This window comes from Zosterops lateralis (assembly GCF_965231275.1).
Source record: "Zosterops lateralis genome assembly, chromosome: 3".
Classification (NCBI taxonomy): Eukaryota; Metazoa; Chordata; class Aves; order Passeriformes; family Zosteropidae; genus Zosterops; species Zosterops lateralis.
In genome coordinates this window covers 84324446-84348256 of record NC_139764.1, presented here as the reverse complement: position 1 = coordinate 84348256, position 23811 = coordinate 84324446, and the positions used below count along the sequence as shown (strand labels likewise).

Genomic DNA, 23811 nt, shown 5'->3' with positions numbered 1-23811 from the left:
CCTTGTTTTGACTATTGCTTGAACAGCGCTTGAACAATATCAGAGCTTTTCTTTTTTCATTCTGTTCCCCAGAGTTTAAAGGCTGAGTGGTGGGTGGGCAGGAAGCACACCTGTGATGTCTGCTGACTCTAACTGACCATTCATGTCATGTGATAAAGTGCTCAAGCAACAAATGCCCAAGAAAGGAAGAAAGGACAATCTTGGTTATGGTGGTGTCCAAAACAAGTGTTGTGGGTGCTGAAGCACAGGTTTCTAGGAAGTAGCTGGACAGCTACCTGGCCATGGGAAGTATTGAAGAAATCCTTTCTTTTATTTTTTTTCTCCCTTTGTGTGCAGTTTTTGCTTCACTTAATAAAACTGTTATCTCAGTCTGCAAGTCTTCTCACCTTGCTGCTCTTTTCTCCCTGTCCAGTAGGAGAGGAGAGCGAGTGAGCAGCTCTGGGTGTTTGCTGGGTCACACCAACACAGTTGTAAGCTAAAGATCAGGAGGGGGAAGCATGAAGCTCTTTTGTAGGTCCCAGGAAGGTGTTAGTACAATATATTGATATTGAAATGCAAATAACTGCAGTTGCAGGAGTGGTCTAGGTGCACATCTGTCATGCAAAAGCAGAAAATAACTGCTGGAAATGTTTTCCAACTCTTCAGTATGCCTTCTTGCTTTTGATGGTAATTATTTAATCTTCAAACTCCTTGGAGCTCAGAACTAGATGGGCTTCAGAGTAGTGCTTTCAACAGTGGTGATGTATGGGGCTGGAATGAAATTATATAAATGTGTTTAATTAAAGAATGAGTAGTAGCTTCAAGTGAAAAGTCCTAAGTGTCATTGGGATAATCTAGGCCAGCATACTTTAACTCTCCCAACATACCAGCACAGCTGAGAAACAATGGTGGTTGATAAATCAGCCTGATTCTGTTAGAAAATCCATTTGGCTGTGAATGGTAGCTTAGAAATCAAAGATAATGAACATACTCAGTTTTCCGCCATTCTTAGCTGGATATTGTTATCAGTTGGTTTTGCAAGTCTCTGCATAATCATTTCCTAAGAGCTTGCATGCTACTGTTGTAGACTCTGTGCTATTTGAGGTATTTGTTGCATTAATATAAGATTATCCTGCACTTCATTCCAAGTGAAGTATAGATGCATGTCTGAAGAAGCTTTTAAGTGGAGAAAAAGGAGTAAATTCTACTGGCTTCTTGTTGATGCTTCATTTGAGGCATAGCTATAAATATTATTCAAGATACAAGCAAAAATCTTGTTGCTAGTAAGGCAACTTTCTGAAGTTTGTTTGTTGTGTTGTTTTGGAGGTGGACACAACATATGTCTTTTTAGATAAATTTGACTAGTTAATGTTTTGTGACATTATTTAGAAGTAGAAATCTGTGAATAAAATTGTTAACGTTGGAAATTGTTAAAGAAGCAGAGGTGAGCCTTTATTCAAGCCTGCTCATTCACATTGGTGGTATAGAATTATGCCAGAGAAAATCCTCACAGTATATGGAATTTTGAAAATTATTTATTTATTTTCTATTCCTTTTAGGACCAAGATGGGCTTCTTGGAACACTGGTGTTTTTATCTGCATCAGATGTGCTGGAATACATCGAAATCTTGGGGTTCATATATCAAGGGTCAAATCTGTCAACTTGGATCAATGGACACCAGAGCAAATACAGGTAAATATCTTCAAATACATTTCCAATTTGGAAGAGATGCCAGGAACTTCTGAAAGGATTTGCATTTATCATGATGCCCAGCTTACATGTTCTACCATCCTATTAGCTTTTGCATGTATCATACTGCTACCATAGTGAGCCTAAGTTCATAAAACTAATTTCAGAAGTTGTTTTACCTCTCATTTCTGTATCATTTTAGAGATATTCTACCTTGCCCCAGGGACTCTGAAAGCTAGTTCTTGGTTGTATCTGTAGAAAAAGTGTTATAAGCCTTTTTAGAAAGGAACAGGACAGTACCACTAACATATCTCTGTGATACCTGGTTGTGTTCTTTTGGCGTATCAAGCAGTGACTCTTCCAGGTATGCTCCAGTCCGAAGCCTCTTCCTGCCATCAGACAAATTTTATTACTCTTTGTCTTCCTGGTCTGAAGAGTCATCCCGAGAGATCAAAGCTTGTCTTTCCCTGGAGTTAACACTGCAGACACAGCATCAGTGTTACTAGCTTTGTTCATCAAGTCTGGGCAGGCAGCCCTCCTGTGCAGTGGTTCTATCTCCCAAGATGTATGGCAACAGGGAGGTTTCCAAGTGAAATACTTGTAATGTCATTTAAGCACTTCAGTAGCATTCTGTTTCAGAGTTTAAAGTATCAATGGACATGAACTAACTGTTTTCTACCACTTTTCCCTAGTGCATGCAGGAAATGGGAAATACTAAAGCAAGACTACTGTATGAAGCTAATCTGCCAGAGAACTTCCGAAGACCTCAAACAGATCAGTATCCTTTTTGTTTTGGCTTTCACATTGAAATGACTTCTAATGCAATTGAGATGTTATGACTGTTTCGAGGAACTGCTACATTTGTCAGCTTATGTTATTTATTTCATTGATATTGTTGTATAAGAAATGACAGTGGAAGTTGAGAACAGTTCAGAAAAGATTTAAATTACTTCAGTCATAGCAAATCTACTTTGTAATGAGATTTGGCAAGCACCATTTATTTTTGCTTTCAGAAGAGCTGACTTCATAAATTCCCTGTATGTAGGAAGTTAGAGTGATACTGGAGAGCTCTTAAATATTTTCTTTATCTTGAGTAACTGCCATCTGAAGTTTAGAAGCATTTGATCAGGAAATAATGAGCTAAATGGTAAAGTAAAATAAACCATTGCATCTTACTCCAGTGAAGTATGGATTTCTTTCTCTAGCTGACTAGCATGGGAATACATAAATAAACCCAAGCTCTCTGAGGGCCACTGGTTGTGTTTGTGTGTGATTATCAGTGTGTACCTGGACAGGAAGGGTTGGAAGAAAAAAGTCTGCTGGTAATAAATAACTTTCCTTACAAAATACCTTTACTGAATCACTAGGATAATATATAACAGCATTAATTTAGATCTGGGTTTTTTTCTCGATTTAGTGAAATTACTGTGTAGGTAGGATTTGCTTTACCTGATCTTATTGTAACTCTTTAATTATAGTGAGATCCTACCACCTACTCTTAAGTGAGCTGAGTCTTTCCCCAGCTACAGGTGCTGATAAACAGACTTTGTTGTAACTTGATCTAAATTAGCTATATACAAAGGTGATTCTGGTTCTTGTCTTTATTAGATACTACACTCTATGATATGTTATGACAGAAAATTTCTGTTTTGAAAGGGTTGGACTCCTTATTATAAAATGCACTTGAGCAAAACAGATACCTTTTTTCATATTCTAGTAGCTTTTGAATTAAACATATATCCTCATAAGAAAAAAGTAACTGGAACCAGATAGCATCATAGTATTCCATCTATAATATTCTAGAACTTTTTTTAGCAAAATGATTAAGATATTTTGACTAAAACTTACTCAAAAATGGATCTTGAAGATTTTTTTTTTGTTTTTGCTGCAGCTAACTTAAATTCACTGGTGCTACTGCAAGTAATAATACTTTACGCTTTTGTTGTCAGATCAAACCAAAAGTCTAATTTTTAAACTTTCAAAATAATTATTTTTTTTTCACACTGTCTACCTTGAATTTGTTGCATACCCTTTTGAATAGTTCCTAGCTTCTAACTGATGGACTAGTCAACTGAATATATTTCATTTCTTGTGTTTTCTTTATTAACACTGTACTGCCAGGAGAGGTGATTCCAACATTTTCTGATTTATTTCTCAATTATCCCATAACTTTGGCAGCTACTTACCTACTTGGCATTCATGACAAGCTGTTGTGTTATGGATGTTCTTTTGTCTTTTTTCTTTGCCCATTGTGTCACTACAAAATCAGCTTAGTATGTCATCAATGTTGTGCTTGTGAATATTGTTATATTCTGAACATTCTTTTGGATAAACGTTGGAAATATTTTGCATGTGATGGTCAGTTTTGTATATGTTCATTTATATTAGTGTTTAACTTCCTGTAGCACTATAATATACTTCTAGTTTTAAGGTAGTAAAGCGGAGACACGGGAGAAATGTTGTGGGGGTGCTGAAATTGTATCATAGGTTTTTTAGTTGTAAGTTTGATGTGATTTGGACTTTAACCCTAGCCAGGCAAAGTTCTTGTCTTGGATTGTTCTTATCAGAAGTTGATAAGAGTTGCTAAGGCAACCTAATCCTCTGCCCAGAGTTTCGGTCATCCCATTGTATTTTCCCCCATCCTATTGTATTCTCCCCCCCATGTCCATCATCCCCCAGGCCCCAAAACCTTCAGGAGAGGTGTCTGACAGGGATTGGTGGGTCTCCCAGGACCACATCCCAAATTCACCTGATTTGTTAATGTTGTGTATTGCATTTTGACCTTACCCACCTGGCTTTGTTTCATTGGTCTGGTAACTTGTGTCCACCCCCGAGTTTTTGGGGGAACAAAAACCCCCTGCAAGACAGGCCGGGGGTCACTCCCGAGAGGCACAGGCCTGGAACCAGGAACTGCCCCTGAGTTTCCCGAATAAAACCTTTCTCCCTGAGCCTGGAGTGTCCCCTCTTTCGAACCACGGCCGTGCCAGCCAAGACAAAGGGGCTGCGGAGCCAAATACCCACACAAAGGTACTGTTGGGCATATCAGAGCTAGCAGGGTGGTCCAGCCGGACGCTGGGCTGAACTGAGAGACAGATGCGCGAAGCAACAAATGTGTTTGTGGGATCTGCCCCAAATCTCCTGCTGAAGATCTCTCCTCATTTCTGCTTCTTAATCACAAGAGTGATCTTTTTAAGCATCTTTTTTCCTTCCCTTGTACTTGGCAGAGATGCCGTAGTGTAGAAGCTAACTTTTAGGATCATTGTGATTTTTTTGTTTGTTTGTTTGTTGTGTTTTTTTGTTTTGTTTTGGTTTTTGTGGTTTTTTTTTTTTTTTTGGTTTTTTTTTTTTTTGGTTTTTTTTTGTATGGCAGCTTTAATTTCCTGTTGAAAAATGTTTTTTCCAAAAACAGCAAATAATTTTTGTGCACTATTAGTAGTGCTAAGTAGTTGTACCTTCAAAGTGCTCAGGATGCCCTTTACAATTTATATATATTTGGAAAGAGGTAGAAAGTAGTGTTTTGATTTTTGTAACTTTTATGAAGCTGTCTTCAGGTGACCCTTGCATACAGTTTGAAACTATGATTTTTGACAATATAATTTGATGCACAGAACGAAGGGACTGAATGCTCTGAATTCAGTGTTAATCTTAGATCATAGTATGTAGGGCTAAGAGTATCTTTCCATCAATTGAGGAAAAATTGCTTTGGAAGTTTGAGGCAATGACTGAGCTTCCACAGTTGCAATATCAGTTTTTGAATGGATAATCATATTGCTGGACAAAGTAGTTAAAATTTATTCTTCAAATCCTAGAGAGTCAGCTTTACTAAAAGTTTACACAGTGCTTTGGATGAGCTGCTTTATGAAGGTGAGAGGATAATAAAAAAAACAATTGGCTTTCCTTTTTGCATTTGAGCTACTGAGTTGTCAGTTCTGGTTCTCTACAGCAATATGCTTGCTGCTCTTTCCATCTTTGCTTCAATGTCTCTTTATCACTACTTGTTTTGGCTTTTTTTCCCCTCCACGGGGATGCTTGTTTTAACAGGAGACTCTCATGGAGGACATAATTAAGTGTTTATGATCATCATTTGATGAATGGTGTACCTGTTCTCTGATTTTCATGTTATATCATTTCACCTTTTTTATGAAGAAAAAGTATTTTTTCCCAAATTGGGATGGTAAACTATAATTATTTGCCATATATGAGTACCATTGTTAGAGTATTTTCGGCACTACAGCCATGGAGCTTATAAATACCAGGTGAAAATATCCTAATTGTGGAACATTGAATTACTTATACTCTATCTTTCTCATATTGTTTTCTTCAGAGATTAAACTGATTAATTTTTTGTAGTAGAAAGGAGCTCACTTTCGGCACTGCAGCAACAGTTGTTCTCTGTGGAGTGGTTTGTTCTGCTGTTTTAAAAATACAAAATGAGATGAATCAGGTGTAGTTTTTTAATTTGAATAACCAATGAGCTTTTAGATTGATGTTACTATTTATATGAATGCATATTTTCCTTAAACTAGCTACTTCCAGAGCTGTGGAGTTTTTCATCAGGGATAAGTATGAAAAGAAGAAGTATTATGATAAAAACGCAATCAATGCCTTCAATGTAAGTAAACACTTTAACCAAGAATTCTGTCACTTTTTTTTTAAGCTGTATAAGAGAAATGTAGCAAATATTATGCATGTTAAAATGTCTTCTACAGATGAAAATCTTTTGACTCAGAGCTAAGTGCTTTCTCCTCTGTCTTTTGAAGACTATTCCTAGGTTCCATAAATTTTACCTACATTGTCTATTACATTTACATCAGTAAAGCATTATGATCCAACAGGTAGCTTATTTATGTTATATTGTATTTATGTTGTGTTTTTCACTCATTGAGTAGTTCTTTAACAGTATTGTTTGAGTCTTTATTTATCTTTTTCCATGTTACAGGGGTAAGACAGGATTACTATTTCTGGTGACATGATCTTCCTTCATTGTCTGTAAACCTTGATGAGAAATCCTAGGGTGTTTTGAGCCTTTCTTTTGCAGAATTCCAGACTGTTGCTTGTGGTGAGGTACACTGTAGTAGTAAACACAAGGCAATACGATGAGCCTGCTGTTAAATCCTGTACCTGTGTGTTCACTACAGTAAGTCGGCAAGTGCTTCTCTGGCAAGCAAGGGAGTTTGGAGAATTTGAACCTTTACTGACGTTCAGAGTCTTGTTAGGTTTTGTTTGTTTTTTGATACATCTGTTTCTGGGATATATAATCTAGTTCATACATTTTTCTTTATATAGTTGTATTTGTGCTTAAACATACCTAGCTCTGTACCTGCTTTATTTAAGTATGGCCTAACACGTACCTTTACTATTCTGCCTTAATAGGTAGAGTAGTAAAGAGTAGAGTCCCTGTCACTTTGACAGGGACAAGTGCAAGTGTAGGAGTAAGCATGAGAGTTCACGCTGCATTTCCTATTTGAGAAAATGGATCTTTGAATAATGATTTCATTTTAGAAGGGTAAAAAAAAGCACACCTGGAAAGTACAGAAGGGTATGTCATTAAGTACTGATGAAATGGGAGAAAGTTGCTTCTCTTAAGATAGTAAAACATGGCTGCGGTTTGAATTACAAATAGGTTACCCTTCTTTACTTTTATTTGAAAATAGAAAGTAGGAAGAAGAGTTTAAAATTACACTTCTTAAAAAAGTTCTAAAGACACTCAAGATCTTTCTAAGCAGAGAACCTTGATATCTAATGTAGCAGTTCACTCCTGCCTTAATATGTTTGAAGGAGTAATCAGATTTTGCTTTATCATATTGCAGAATAAGATCAATCACCTGCCACAGCAGGAAGGGTAGAATCCAGAGAAGCTGAAGAGATACATGTTACTGCTGAGTGCTTTCTTCCTGCTTGGGCTTTTCTTTCATTGACTAGTGTAAATGGCATAATCTTTCTGGGAACAAAATCTGATCGTTCAACATTTTAGCAGTAGATGACTCGTGCGCATTCAGAGTCACCTGTGTTTCTTCAAGACCACAAGGCATCAGGTCTGAGGTGGAGAATCCGTAGTCACAGTTATGGCAGATCCTAAAAGTACACCATAGTAAATGAGCTGGACTAGTGTAGCACCTACAGTCGTTGTCTGATGCTTGTGCTGGGTTATCCTTACTGACTTTGGCCCTGGCCCAGCTCAGTGTAGCAACTGGTGGTCTGTGATTGTCTTTCTACTGGGCCTGGGCCTGGCCCTGACAAGGAAGAAGAAGAAAAGGTGAAGCTGAGCCTCCATTCTGCTTGTCTGGTACTCTGCATTTATGCTTTTGAGTACTGTTGGCAGAGAAGAGGGGAGGTTATTCTATGCTTCCAGCACGTGGGGGTCTGTGGGAAGTTTGAGGAATATGGAGTGAGAAAAGTGCATTTTTCCATGCCTCTGTGCAGGAGGTTGGTGACAGATTTTAAAGCTTTTGTTTTGCAGTCCTAATGACATCTGAGCCACCTTCCCTCTTTCTATTCTGCTAGAGGGTGGATGAAATTCCCTGGGAATTGAGGGGCAGCTGTGGAGAAAGGTGAAATTTCCCGCCTTCAGCCCCCACCAAATGTTTTGGTAGCATCAAATTGTACTTGCTGGTACAATACTTTGATGAATAATAGTGAATGAAAACAGTTCTTGTGAACTGTTGCTGTGGGATGTCAGTGCTATACCATGACCAACTCTTCTGGAAAATTTCTTTACTGTACTTACTATGCAAAGAGCACCTTGTACCTTATTTTTAATCAAAATTAGTATTCTTGGTGAGACATATGAAATTTTTAGCATACTTTTTGTTACCACCTTTGAAATGGAAATGCCTTCAGCATGAATTAGGACTAATTTAAGTTAGAGGTGCATAGATACATTGTCTTTTGGTAAAATGAATCCCTTCAGGTATAAGCAGGTGATGCAGAAGTGCAGAAGGAGGGTTGCAATGCCAAAGGGTCACTTTCCTTAATGTGGTAATTTCACTGAGGTGGCATGTGAAAATTTAAGAGGCTTTCCCAGATTTCATCTACCATTGCAAGTTGCTTGGTTGCTTGTGGTAAAAGCTTCCCATAGCATAAAGTTGTTTTGAATAGATTATTTTAAAACATGCAGTACAATACTTCTCGTAGTGTGATTTTGGCGGGTTCATGAGCTTTTCAAGGGTAAAGCATGTAGAACAGTTTTGTTTGTAGCCGTCTTAGTCTTGAAGACAGTTAAATCTTTTGTTTGCTTTGGACTCTCATAAAAATGCTTATATTCTTTTCATTTATTGTGTCCGGAACACTCTTAAAAGAGCACAGATTATATACAAACAGATTATATACAAAGAGCACAGATTATATACAAACACTTTTCTCCAAGAATCTGAACTTGTGTTCTTGAATAAATGACTTGGTGGATTTTTTCAGAATGGTTGCAGTAAATATAAGTGAAGCAAATATGAACCATGGAGAAATGCTCTGGAGTGTGGGTTTTTATGAAAGTAATATCTGAACAGAATAATCATCTTGACTGAAAATTTCTGTATTGAGTCCCAAATACTTATCAGAGCAATGTAACTGGTTTGGTGGAGGAACAGTTGTTAATGAGGCTCATGATCTTAGATTCAGTGGCCAAGAGAAATGGCAAATCCTGCTTGTTTTAGGTTTTTTGGAGTTAGTAAGAATCTTCCAAAATTACTAGCCTAGAGGACTTCAGCTTTGAAGTAGATCATTACAGTTTATTAGTAAATAAAGAGGAAATATGTAATTTTTAGAACCAAGCTTCCAGAAAGAGTAAAATCTGTATAGAATATGCAGTAGGAACTGCTGGGGTTACTCCTTGAGACACAGGACTGCACTAAAGAAGTTTTTTCTGGTTCACAACCATAATAATTGAATTTGACCATATCTACATGCTGCTAAATTAAGAATTTGCTAAAGTTGCACAGAGATTCAGGAAATCAAGTTTGAAGCTGTCGTACTTTCGTAATTAAAAAAAAAAAATTAGCACAACCTCTTTCATGTAAAACAAAACCTGTGAAAAACAGTCTTTCTTCAACTATTGTTTATTTTTTATCTAATACAATGACCCTTATAGACAAGTAATGAGGAAGAGCAGTGAGTTCGCTGTGCTGAGTGAGGATAAATGTTAGCTGTGTAGGTATCATCATAAACAATCTCTGCAGCTTTTAATAAAAATAAGTATATAGGAGAATGCATATAGGAATCATCTTATTCAGGGTGGATGGTGACTCAGCCAAAGTAGATTTCAAATACTTTAAATCTCAAAAATTATAATCTGGTACAGTCCATTCCACTACATGAAGTGGGAATATATTATCACATCCTGACAATGTTTAGAGAATAGGAAACGAAGTTTCTGTATTTAAGAAAGGGTGTGAATTATGTATGGAGCAGAAGTTTCATGTAACTCTTAAGTTCACTGAAGAAAAAGAATTATGGGTCTACATTTTCCATGTTTTCCTAAGACATTGTGTATAATTTAAGAAGTATGAACTTAGGCAACTAGCTAAAATGTGATGTGCATTTAGAGATTGTGATGGCACACTTCACAAAAAGTTATCTTAAAGGATACTGCACTAAAATAAGTTAGGTAGGCATCTTAAGATGTACAAATTGGGGTATGAAAGGGCACATCAACATTTCAGTTTATAGTAGCCAGCATTCAGTTGTTACTGTGGAGGGAGTGGTTACCAGTTACCTCTCCCAAAAGTGCAGGTAACCTACTGGGTTTTTTTGTGGTCTATGAAAAACTTTGAAATCAACTGATAGGAAGTGTTTTTAAAATATGCTAGTCGAGATAGGTATCTATAGGGAGCAGTGATGTACCCTACAAGAATTATGACTTGAAGGCAAGGATAGGGAAAGGAGGGTAAATTATTTTTAAGATAATTTTGTTAGAATGGGTTAAATTATATTATTTGCAGGATACCTGGGGTTGGAAGCAGCCCTTGGACCTCATCCTGCTCCAAGTAAATGTCATCTAGAACAGGTGGTTGAGTCTTCTGTACAATTGAGTTTTGTATGTCTCCAGGACTGGAGACTCCATGACCTCTCTGGGCTACCTGTTCCAGTATTCAACTGCCTTCACAGTAAAAGAAAGAAATTTATTCTTATGTTTCAATGGAGTTTCCTTTGTTTCAGTTTATGCTCTTGGTCCTGTTTCTGGATGTCACAGGCAGCAGTTTGTCTGCTTTAGTCTTTGTTCCCTGCTCATTCCCTGTCCCTCAGTTTTCTTTCCTCCAGTCTAAACAATCTGAACTCACTAAGCCTTTCCTTGTCTGAAAGATGCTCCAGTCACAGAATCACAGAATTTCTAGGTTGGAAGAGACCTTCAAGATCCTCAAGTCCAGCCCATGCCCTTAACACCTCAACTAGATCATGGCATGGAGTGCCACATCATCTTTAATCATTTTAATGTGTCTTTGCTGGACTTGCTCCAGGGGGTGCTTGTCTCTCTTGTACTTGTGAGCCCAGAATTTGCCATTTTGCAAGCTCATGTCCAGCTTGTCCACCAGGATCTCCAGGTCCTTTCCTGCAAATCTGCTTTCCATCCACTTGATACTGACCCTATACTGGTGCACGGAGTTATTCCTCCCCAGGTGCAAGACTTAGGGCTTTCCTTTGGACGTCAGGTGATTCCTGATGGTCCATCCTGTCAGTGGTGCTCTGAATTGCAGTACACCTCTACTGTGCATGAACCACTCTTCCTGTTTGTACCCTTTGCAAACCTGTACTCTGCCCCACTGCATGGCTCGTTACTTAAGAAGTTAAATAGTGTTTGCCCCAGTATCAATGCCTGGGTGTACCACAAGTGACGGCCCTTCAGCAGCACTTTGCCAAGCAGTGGAATAGATGAAGGAGCTGGAGAAGCCAGACTGGATTTTCAGTAAGCCAGCTGCATTCCCAGTAGCTCCCACATTCCAGGATCTTGTTTTCCCCACTTCCAAAAGTACTTCAAGGAGTACTTCACACAGCTGGGCCACATAGCTGCAAGTTGCTATGTCCAAGTAAACAAAACTTTGCCAAAGATGAAATCTCTAGTGCCTACCTTGCCAATTTAACATGGATCATGAAAATGTAAATGATCTTGCATGCAGCAGAGCAAGCCACTTAGGGGAAAAGAGGGTATTTTTTCTGAAATGCAGGGAAGTTCTCACTAAAGACAATTTTCCCTGGAACAAATGCAGAAAACACTGGTTAGGCTGGACAGGAGAAATGGAGAGCAATTCAGTAAGACATTAAAAGCATCTGGTTTGTTTATCCAGTGTCAACACTTAACTAAGCCATGGCGACTCTCTGTCGTATCTCACAGAGGTGATTATTGAAAGGAGAAGACAAATAATCTGAAAAAAAGTGGGCAACAAGAGTGTTCTGGGTTAGAGTTGGGAAAAAAAAATTGTTCTCAAGTCTATTACATGTATCTGTATTTCCCAGAACAGTGTATAATTGTGTCTCTGGTGTAAATGTTACAAATGCCTATAGCTGTGCAGATGTTCAGGACTACAACTGGCTTATGTATAAGTTTCATCTCTTCTTCTAATTAGGATGGTAACTGAAGAGATGGAGGAGTGCTGAGCGTATTCATGATATTGACAGAAGAGCAGTACTGGCTTCTTTCATAGCCACCACTGCTCTGTTTTGTGCAACACGGGACTCTGAATCTCTCACAGGGATGTCCAGTATTACAGCATAGAATAGGGGAGCACTGTGGTTTCACCCCACTCAGCAGCCAAGTGCTATGCAGCTGCTTGCTCACTCTGCCACCAGCAGGACTGCAAAGAGAATTTGAAAAGGGTAAAATCCAGAAAACTTGTGGGGTGAGATAAAGACAGCTTAATAGGGAAAACAAAAGCCATGCATACAAGCAAAGCAAAACAAGGAATTAATTCACTGCTTCCCGAGGGCAGGCAGGTGTTCAGCCATCTCACGTGTAATGGTGACTCAGGGAGACAGATGGCTTCACTCTAAATGTCCCCCTTCCTTTTTCTTCCCCACACCTTATATACTGAGCATGATGTCGTGTGTTATGGAATATCCCTTAGGTCAGTTTGTGTCACCTGTCCTGGCTGTGTCTCCTCCCAACCTCCCATGCAGCCCCAACTCCTCACCAGGCTGGTAGTGTGAAAAGCAGAAAAGGCCTTGGCTCTGGGTAAGCCCTGCCCAACAATAACAAAAACATCTCTATAATTAATCAACCCTGCATTCAGCACAAATCCAAAACACAGCCCTTTACTCGCCGCTGTGAAGAAAATTAACTCTTACCTCAACCAAAACCAGCACTGGGAGACATTTTAGTAATTTAAAAAATGCCTTGCTAGTTAGCCTTAAGAACTTCCAAAAAGTCATAGGTGTAAGTGTTGTTAATAGTAGGTTAGTATTCTTATGCTTCTTTCAGTCTTTCAAAAACAGACCTCTTTAAAAAATGTCAAGCAATTGATTTGTGTATTTATATCCATCTACTAGCAGTCTGTAATTGCTACTGCTTTAGGATAAATTACTGATTTTAATATTGTCAACATTTGTTGGAGATATATTGTAATAAAGTCAAATGTCTGCTGAAATAAGAGCAACATACGTAGCAGCTAAACTTAAAACCTATCAAAGGAAATAGAATAGAATAGTCCTCTTCATTTAGCCTGTTTTCCTGCATATTGTGTGTGTATAAACTGGCCACTCGAGGGCACTTTTGTATTTGGTTCAGCTGCAGACTTCCTGAGTGGTTTGATAACATGCTCATTCTTTAATGTCTTGAATCTTCTGCGTGATAGCACCTTGCGTTTCATATTTAAATGGAAACTTAGTGTAGGCTTATAAAGCTTCAACTTGAATCCTTTTTAATAAAAGGCTCAATAATGACATGCATTACATCAATGCAGGATTTTGGAAAAACTACAAATAAAAGCACATGAAAACTTAATAAAGTATTTACACCTTAATGACCGATAGTATTTGTATGACTGTTATGTAGCATCACAAACATGTCAGTACAAACTAAAGTAAAAACATTCTTAGTTTTTGTATGTTATGTTTGCTGATAACTTCATTTAGTTCTTGTTTAAAGTTTACTTTTTTTTACTTGGAATAGTAGTCTGGTCAACAGTCTGCATCAAGACATTGGGCCAACTACTGTTTGTATTGTTGCTTTTACACAAACTGTTAACTTAGCATGTATTGGATAGTGCCACCACTAAGTAATAACAGATAATACAGAAATGTTTTAGGGAGGAAAATGAGAACAGGTAACACATTTATATGTAAAAGGGGCCAGGAACAGGACTCTAAATCTGCAGATTCTTTCTTTTCTGTTCTTTTTTAATGCACCAAGGGGTTTCTCACAGAGCACAGTTGAAACTGAAATCTTACAGTACTGTTGCATGTGTATGTAATTTCTTGCTCAGCACTAAAGGTACCAGATGCTTTAAAGAGAGTATTGAATTTCATTATGCAAAATGGTTATTTTTGCTGTATCATCTTTCTAGAAAGGAGTCACAAAACACAAACAATGGAAGGAGATTCAAGAATTGCTAAAAATTAAATGACTGCAAGTCTTCTGGTCTGAAATGTGATCAAAATTTTGTGGAAAAATGAGAAATATGAAAACTTAAGAAACAGCTCCTTGCCATCATTCTTTGTTTTAGGCAATTCTGAATTAATTTCTTAATCAAAAGATGTAACTACTCCTAAGTTAAAAGTTAAAATTATATATTAATATGCTGGTAGTCATTCTGCAGTACTTTGGTAATACACACAATCACGCAACTTTATTCTTTTTCTAGCAGTATGTATGATTTGTTACAGAGGTCACCTCTAATTTTATTTGATATTTTAGGGTGCCAATAATCAAAGATGTCTGAGGTGACTGCTTTCCAGAGCATTGAGCAAACGTTTTGTCAGAGTAGATCATTGTGTACTTTTTCACTTGGATTCTGGAATAGGGTTGGAAATTGTTTCTTGGATTTCAATGGGGAAATTTAGGTGGCTATCAACCAGCATTGCCAGATCCTTTTCCCCCAGGGCAGTTTTCCAGTCACTTATCCCCAGAAGTCCCAAGTGCAAGACCTGGAACTTCACCATGTTGAACCATGTACTGTTGGCCTTGGGCCATTGGTCAAGCCTGTCCAGATCCCTCTGTGGGGCCTTCCTGTCCTTTAGCAGATCAGCCCTCCTGCCCATCTTGGTGACATCTGTAAAATGAATGATGATGCGCTCCATCCCCTCATCCAGATCCTGGATAAAGAAAGATATTAAGAAGAACTGGCCCCAATACTAAACCCTAGGGAACCCCACTAGTGACCATCCACTCTTTGGTTGTGACTCCATTCATCACTGCTCTCTGGGCCCAGCCACCCAGCCCATATTACCTAGAGAATAGTGCACGTGTCTAAGCCATGAGCAGCAAGTTCCTCCAGGAGAATGCTCTGGAAAATGATGTCAAAGCCTTTGCAAAATTCTAGGTAGATGATATTTACATGTTTAGCTTTGTCTAGCCACTCGGTTTGATTTGATTTTTTCATTCAGCTTTGTTTATCTAGTGCAGCCTGATAGATAATAAATTCAACATGATGCAGTGGTGATAAAGCTGTTCAGCAGCTCAACCTTGTGCTGTTGCTTTCATTATATAAACTTAATCTGTTCTTTATACATTGTAATGTGTTTTCTCTTAAAGATTAGCTTCAGTCCTACGTCTTGTTCTCTTGCTTAGTTGAATATTTGCATGTGTGAAGTGTGCTTTCAAGTGCTCTTTTTTGCCTGAACTGGTTGTAGTGATGCTTATTGTCTTTAAATGTTATGCTTGGGCATTTCTCAACTTGTACATCCTGTTCCATATCCCAGGCTAGACAGCAAGTGCTTTTCTACTCTGTGTCATGCCTATGGCTTGCATGACACTTCTTCATTGGTTCTTTGATTCCATTACTTGATTGGCAAAACTATAATAATTGCTTTAGGCCTTCATAGGATTACCTTCTTCTAGGTTAGATAATCCTTTATATTATGAAGAAGATTTGAAGACTGAGAACTATTAGGGGAGGATGGAAATTGACAAACACCTGCAGTGCTGAATTTCCTCCTAGGCCCCAAATGAAACTCTGCTTTCCTTATTCTGTGTGGCGAGTAGCTGTTACCTGCTGTTCACCTATGAGAGCTATCAAGCTTAAATTCTCCTAAAATCTGAAGTATACAAAAGGATGAAAAAAACTCCAAACCCAAATGAAAAATCTCACTTGTTAGCAGCTTGAAAGTATACCTCAGATGAGTCATTATCAGAATTTTACTTATTTTTACTCAGTTGAAGATGCAGAAGCCTGATGTTAGAGTACATAGTTCAATATATCGTGTAGTTACCTAATAATTTTTCTGACATTATTTGGTTACAATGTGGTGCAGTTGGAATAAACAGGATCGAAATGTTCCTATAGCAACAGAATGCTACTGTTTGCAAAACTGCATCATTGCAGCAGGTGTATCCATAACTCTGCTAATAACCCGAGGATTTTAAAACAGTAAATTTAACAAATAAGAATTCTGTTCCACATTTCTGCAGGTAAAATTTTTAAAAATTAAACCTTATAAATATCTTTCCTGCAGCTCTGCACCACCTTGCAGCATAGACACAGTTTCTGACTTTGTGAAAATACTAAATATGTAAATTCTATTAACATTCTAGCTGTATAAGTAAGAAAGCTGGTAGGATTTTCTGTAAGAAATATGTGGTATTTAGACATAAGATATGATGGAGTTTTTTTATCAGCTTTTCTATCCATGTAGTGCAAGCTACTTTTTTTTAAACTAAGTAAAAACATGTCATTTAAATTGCTTATTTTGGTCCAACATAATGACCTACTCTGTTATCGCTTCATTTATTTCTAAGTTTTCCTTCTAGATAATAGAGGTGATACAAAACAGTGTAGAAGTGTCAGCTTTATAGCTCTGAAGATCTTCTACATATTTGGAAAATGCATTTCAGTTGCATTTTTATAATAAGGGGAATAGAAAGATAATGTTTCCATTAAAGTGATCAGCTATGCATTTAAAAATGGCATAGGAAGATGTATGAAAATGCCTTTAGAGAAATCCTGTTTTTTTGAGCAAACAATATCTATTGCATATTTAACTTACACCTTTTGGAGAACTCTGGAAGTCTGGTGGTGTTTATAGCAACTTTACATACCAATTCCTAGAAAAGAAGGTGTCATTTGTCTGAGATCCTTCAAACTGCTACTAAGATGTGGCTTTATGTTAACCCTAAGCTCTTTATGTACTTGAAGTGCTCTTAGAGAAGAGTTGATTAGAACTTTAATTAACATATAACTTTCAGAGTTATTTTGCATTCCTCTTAATAAAAACATTCTGTTACATTGAACAAGAACAAAGGCACTGTCTTCTCCCCCCCCCCTCCTCTGGGACAGTCTGCCTTCATGCTTCAGGACATTAATATTTCAGAAGTGTTACACTGGATAAAAATTGAACAATGGATAAAACCTAATTATTTTCTTAGGCCTTTGATATGATCTTATCCAGGTTCATTTCCTTATATTCTGTCCTAGTGAATTTCATTATAAGTCACACTTTCCTACCTGAAACATTTCTTTAAAATTTTGTACTCAGAAAAAACCCAAACCCTTTGTTTCTTCTTTATGTTTCTTCTATGTTGTGAAACCACTACCACCAAGATTATTGAAAAAAAAAATAAATTAAATTCATGTCTCTTAGTGGCCTCTGCTGCCTCCCTTCCCAGCTGTTCTTGCTTATTTTCTTTCTCATTTCTTTCCTCTGTTTTGTACAGATATCATCTGATGCTGCTCAGCCTTTGGCATCCTCTCCTTCTCTGCAAGCTGCTGCTGAGAAGAGCAAAGCAGAGGTATATTGATTTTGGGTGTAACTCTTATCAGGTTACTGCTTTGCACAAATGTTTACATGTCTGTAGAGTAATTTCACTGAGGTAACTTGAGAGTTTGACTTGCTGTTAATACTTCACACATTTGAAATACTTCTCTCTTTTTTTCTTGGACTAGCTAAATGAAAACAGCCAATACAACTGCAAAGTGTATATGTGGTTGTTACCTCTTGGTGTTTATATGTCAAAATTCTGGTTATCTTCTGATTTAGTGTCACAAAACAGTGGAAAACCCACTTAATTCCCAGCTAATGGGCATGAGGGATACTGTCCTGTCTCATCAGGAATTTCTGATACCTTGTTTTTTTTATTACTTGCTTCTTCCAGATTCTAAATTATCAATATTGTCCAGCTATTTAGTTAATTCTCCTTGGAGATAAATATAGAATTGATTTGACTCATACTGGTTTTAATATCTCTTCTGGCTGGGAAATGTGTGTGTGCTAAGACATTTACTGTTTAGATGGGTCTTTGAAAAACATAACACACAAGCAAGTAGTTGATGAGGCATCATTTATATCAACTTTCAGTAAGTGTCACAATTTGCAACAATAATAAAATGCATTTTTAGAACATGAATGTCCAGTGTTAGGTTCTTTTGGATACTTTACTCTAAATTGAGACTATATAGTAGATGAAATAATTTATGATGTGAACATAAAACAAGCTTTTTCCTTCTAAATGTAGAAAATTTGGATAGAAGTTATAAATTATTTTAGTTCAGCTATATTTAAACATTAATTAAAATTTAAATGATAGTGTCACATGGAGTAGGACCACAAGCCTTCTTGAATTTGTCGTATGTTTTAAGTTGTACCAGGAGTAGCAGCAGTCACTAAGAATGAAATTTGCCTTTACTTTCTTATTCACCTCTGTTGGTGCATTCGCATTTGAAAGTTCTTCTGAGTAACTAGTACACCATGTTATAAGAAATGAAACTTGAAAAAAATTTAATAATCTTTGCTTAGAATTTAAGACCAATATAAAGTCAATTTAATTTTATTATCTTCATAGTGCTTTTTGAGTGCTTTTGCAAGTAATGAAACACTTGAGTTGAAGTTCTGGTGTGAATGCAACATCTGAGAAGTGTTTTCATTTAGTCTGAATTCATTTTATCTAATGGAGCTGAGGCAGAAAGCTTGACTATTGAAATCAGGAAGTGTGAAGATGAAGGACTTGCAGGTTTTCAAGTCCACAGTGAAAACTAAATAAATGAAAATAAAGTTGGGAATCAAGACTGTTTCTGTAGACTCTGTGAGGTGTGGAGGTAGAAACATACAGTTTATTTTAAGTCTTAATATGTTCACTATTAAGCTTTCAAAGATTTGTTAAGGGCAATAAGAGGCATATATTTATATTTGGTCACCTTTATGGAGTGTTTGCCCTATGAAACTTGCTGCAAACCCTCCTTGTTCTTGAAGTCTTGAAAAATAAATGTTTCCTTTTTACTCCAGAAGTGAGGTTTCTTTGACAAAACATACTTTAAAAAATGTTGAATGAAGTCAAACTGGAAATCAGGACATACTGAAAAAATGCAAAAACTTTAACTCTGCTTTCACTTAAACATATTCAAGGAAATTTAAGGTACTGTGGTTGAAAAGTAAGAGTACTTATATGACACTTCAAACAACCTTTCTTAGGACAAGAGAAATCCAATCATAGAATTGTATGTAGAATCATAGAACGGTTTGAGTTGGAAGGGCCCTTAAAGATCTTGTAGTTCTAACCCTCTGCTATGGACAGGGACACCTTCCACTAGACCAGGTTTCTCAAAACCCCATCCAACCTGGCCTTGAACGCTTCCAGGGATGAGGCATCCACAGCCTCTCTGGACAATTTGTTCCAATGCCTCACCATCCTCACCGTAAAGAAATTCTTCCTAGTATCTAGTCTAAACCTGCCCTCTTTTGCTTTAAAGCCATTCCCCTTCTCCTGTCACTGTCCTCATAGAGTCCTTATCCATTGTTCCTGAAGCTTCCTTTAGGTACTACTATAGGAAGACTGCTATAAAGTGTCTCTTGAGTCTTCTTTCTTCTCCAGACTCAGACAAACCCAATTTTCTCAGCCTGTCTTCAGAGAGAGGTGTTCCAGCCCTCAGCCATTTTTGTGGCCCTTCTCTGGGCTGCAGTGGATCCATGTCCTTCTGATGTTGGGGATCCCAACTGCAGAGGCAGGGTCTGTGAGAGCAAAGCAGGCAAGGAGAATCATTGTCCCTTGACCTGCTGGTCATACTTCTTTTTATGCAGTTGTCTAAGTTTCCACGGGTGAGAAGGTTGGAATGGGATGTGGGAACAGAAAATGAAAGACTTTTCAAAAAGTTGTTGTTGTTCTGACAGTGTAATTTATGTGTATTTTAGGATTCAGGTTGGTACTAGGGTCAGTGAAACAGTAATGGAGGAAAAGCTGAGCTTCGTGGAAAAGCATGGCTATGCATTTGTAATCCTAGTTCAATAAGACTGCAAGTCTTGGGTTGTTATGTGACCTCAAAAGAAAATATTGCTCTATACTTGTCCCAGTCATACAGACATTTCTTGAACACCTTGTACTACCACAGGTGAGATGCTGTATTGGCAAGGCCTCTAGTTTGGACCACTCTGTTCACTTTTATGTTCTTATATTCAGTGAAATCTAAGTAGGTCTCTTGTTTCTTTTCATCAAAACAGATGTTGCAGGTTCCCCTACTGGGTTTTCATGACTGTGGTCATTGCTTTCTGATGCTTGTAAGCTTGGCGTGATAATCTCGTTTTCCCGGAACTGAGTGTTCAGGTTAATGCCTGATGAAATAATTAACATGGTTTAGCTGGGACTTGAGTAGCCCCAATCCATCTGATAAGTGCCGTTAAAGGTCGAAAATGGATTACTGGAAGTTTTGAAGAATGTGACTTGGATCCCCCTGCACCCAGTCACCTCCATTAAAAAAAAAAAAAAAACAATCCACCAGCAAGAAAACCCCAATATCTGAGTGTTAGAACTATATTGAGTAAATGCCATGCTATAAAAATTTTAAATTGTGTATACTGAATGTTAAAAAAAACCCAACCCACTAGCATTTCTTACTGACACAAACTATTAACTGTTTTATTTTTAATACTGGAGCTGCATGAACAGATCTAGCTTCTCAACCTTCCTCCTAATATTTGGAAACTTGTAAACAGTAGTGTTTTCTGCAACAAGGCTGTTTTGAAGCTTTGAACAAACGGGTACAAGTCTAATGGCTGAAAGAACATTTAGGAGCTACTGTTTCATTGTCTTTATTACAGATGGTAAACCCTTGTTTCATCCATTTAGTGTTCAAATATACTCAGTAGTACTGCACTGTAGTTGTATAAGGTAAATGCAGGCAGACTAACACTTTGTCAAAGCAATTGCTATCCTAGAAAGTATGTATCTTCATATTATTCCTTAAGGAATATTTTCTGCTTTGCTTCAGTCAGATGGGTCAGTAATTTTGGCACATTCATTCATTAGAAACTAAAGTGAAGAAATTTCTGTAATTTCATTATGATATATTCAAAGTCAAGGGATCTTTGTATTTTCACTTTCTGGAACAACATAATGTCTCATGAGTCAGCTGGCCTGTCATATGGCCCAAGGCAACATTTTTACAGTCAGTAGTGTTTTTTAAGGCTACTGAATTAGCTTTTAAAAATTAGTACCTTTCTGCAGAAAGCAGCATGCAATTTACCTTAGTCTAGTTCTTTGGTCAAAGCAGCTGATATCTACCCACAGAGGCTATGAGTTAACAGAGATACTTCACTTGTAGATTTTGTTTTTTCTCATTAGCTCTGCTTAGCTTAGGAGAAGCAATACTGGCTCTCTATCCTTCTGCTTATTAAGCAGTAATGCAGATGAGCAGGTGAAAAAGTGAATTTCCTGAATTTAATCTAAAAGTTGTAGTATTTTTACTATTAGTATTTGAGCAAAATTAGTCACTCCAGGAAGGAGAGCAGATAGAAGCAGAAACTCTGATTTAAAAGGGAGTAACTGAAGATCTCTGTTTATACTTTGTGTGGCTATAGACATTCAATACATTTGCTAGTTGGGTACTAGCTAAATTCTTTTTCTTTCAGCAGAAGGAAAAAGAAAAAAAGAAAGAAGAGAAAAAGAGAGAGAGAGAATCAGAAAAACCATCAAAACAGTTAACAGCTGAAAAGGTAATAAGACTTTCCTTTTTTCCAGTTATTTAAAAATGGCACAAAGTATTAGATATATTCAGAGATTTGGGGTAAAAATCAATGCGTATGATTTGGGGAAAAAATCAATGTGTATATATGTTTATATATGTATACACACAGGAGTGTATGTGTATATGAGTTGTAATCTGGTTAATGAATTGTTTGCTTGACCAAATAATGGGAAATATGTTTAAGAGAAGAGGGTAATTTGTTAAGCTTTGTTAAAGTTTAGGCTCAGACTGTAAATCTAATTAAGGATTTTAAGATCACAGAACAGTCTTGAGTTGGAAGGAACCCACAAGGGTCATCAAGTCCAGCTATTGAGTGCCTGTATGGGGATTGACCCCCCAACCTTGGTGTTGGTGGCACTGTGCTCTGACCAGCTGAGCTAACCTCAGGGTCATGGACCACTGCTATTCTTGCACAGAAAATTGTCAGTTTGATTGAATCTTGTATTATCATCTAATACTGTCTTTCATAAATTAATCCATTTTAAACATAAATGTATAATCCATAGAATTTAATTAGTAGCTCTAAGTAACTTGAAAATTTGCAAATAAGATTGTTTCACAAAAGGTGACAAGCAAACAGCTTAAGGTGCTTCTTTCCACAGCTATGTTAAAGCATAATGAGCAGCCTTACCAATGTAGGTACAATTGAAATTTCATGTGCACTTCTGAAGAGTGTTAATACTAAACAAAAATGAAATGGGTAATTTTAGTATTAAATATATGAAATTCTTTTAATACAGATGTTGTCTCTCCCATCTTGTGAATTCATTAATAAGTTCAGGTCTGTAGTGCAGTCTGCAGAATGCATTGGAGTCTCCATCTGTCAGTTTATTCCCTGAGAGTTGTGTATCACAATTATGAGAAATGTTGTGTGTTCACAGGCTATGATTGCATATGTATTTCTAATTCAGTTTCCAAATAAAGTATTTTTTTCATTTTACATAATAAAACAAAATACAAAAATGTATGCGTGCATACTTGGAGGGGGAAACAAAGCCCTTCTCCAATACAAATATAATTTTTCTTAAATTATAAAGCAAGTTTGGAATGATTTTGTGCAGAAGCAGATTTAGTTACGACAATTTGTGAAGCTTCACTGAGCTATTGTTATTGGTATGGTACAAGGTTTAAGTAAGTTTATGGACAACAATAAAAATATTAGAATTATTGATTACTGAAGCTTTATGAGGTGCCCAGCCAAATTAAATGTTTTATTTTGGTCCTTATAATAATAAACTTTAGTTATAAAGGCTAAAAACATTGCTGTGGTTTGGAAATGTAACTTTCTAGAGCCCAAAGATCTGGTTTTGGACTGGGAGAGAGGGTTTCCCTTTATAAGGATACACACACTTGTTATTTGCCTGGAAATATTTGGTTAAGTGAGGGGAAGTGACAACATAGCATAGTTACAGCTGAGGGATTATCCTACCACTTGAAATAAAAAACAGTTCTAATGCCACTGATTAGATTTACATTTAAAAAGTCATTAGATTACAGGTTTATGATTAGGAAAATAAAAAGAAGTATTTTGATTTTAAATGCTTGTACTACAAAATGTGGAATTTGGTAAATGTATCTGTATTAGATAATCATGCTGTTGTAACAGCTGCAAAATGTTTGAAGTACTGCAGCATATTTTATTTCATTATTAATGTGTCAGCACTGACTGCTCAAATGGACTCATCTGTGTGTCATCTTTTTAATTTAAGACATTCTTCAAGCTTGGGCTTTTAAAGGATCATTCATTTAAAATAAACTGCTTTTAGACTGTTAACTTCATATATTTTAAAAGTCTAGTTGCTTTATGTAGTCCAAATGAAAGAGAGCTGTATCATATATTTGTTTCTGCTGTTGTGTTGGTGACGTAGAAAACCGAAAGGTTTTATTTTCATGGAAATAATGAAATAATGAAATGAAATATTCACATGGAATAATACACTGTTGCTTTTGTGGTGTGATTCTGCTTTAGGGAGCTGATAAACATTAGTATTTCAGTAACAGTGATACACTTCACATCCAGGTAGAGACTGGCTATAGGATCTTTTAAATATT

The 23811-nt window shown here is 37.0% G+C and overlaps 1 protein-coding gene across 8 annotated transcripts in view; it reads left to right on the top strand.

The window, feature by feature from the left end:
- Nucleotides 1-23811, top strand: part of SMAP1 (small ArfGAP 1) — a 115630-nt gene that overhangs the window by 48784 nt on the left and 43035 nt on the right. For 4 of the 8 annotated variants that reach the window (XM_083857184.1, XM_083857186.1, XM_083857190.1 and 1 more), the window contains exons 2-6: nucleotides 1539-1672; nucleotides 2362-2447; nucleotides 6206-6281; nucleotides 17463-17537; nucleotides 21644-21727. In XM_083857184.1, the coding sequence (XP_083713310.1) occupies nucleotides 1539-1672; nucleotides 2362-2447; nucleotides 6206-6281; nucleotides 17463-17537; nucleotides 21644-21727 (455 nt within the window). The remainder of the gene's footprint in view (nucleotides 1-1538; nucleotides 1673-2361; nucleotides 2448-6205; nucleotides 6282-17462; nucleotides 17538-21643; nucleotides 21728-23811) is intronic. The other 4 variants (XM_083857189.1, XM_083857187.1, XM_083857185.1 and 1 more) reach the window with 3 other exon arrangements.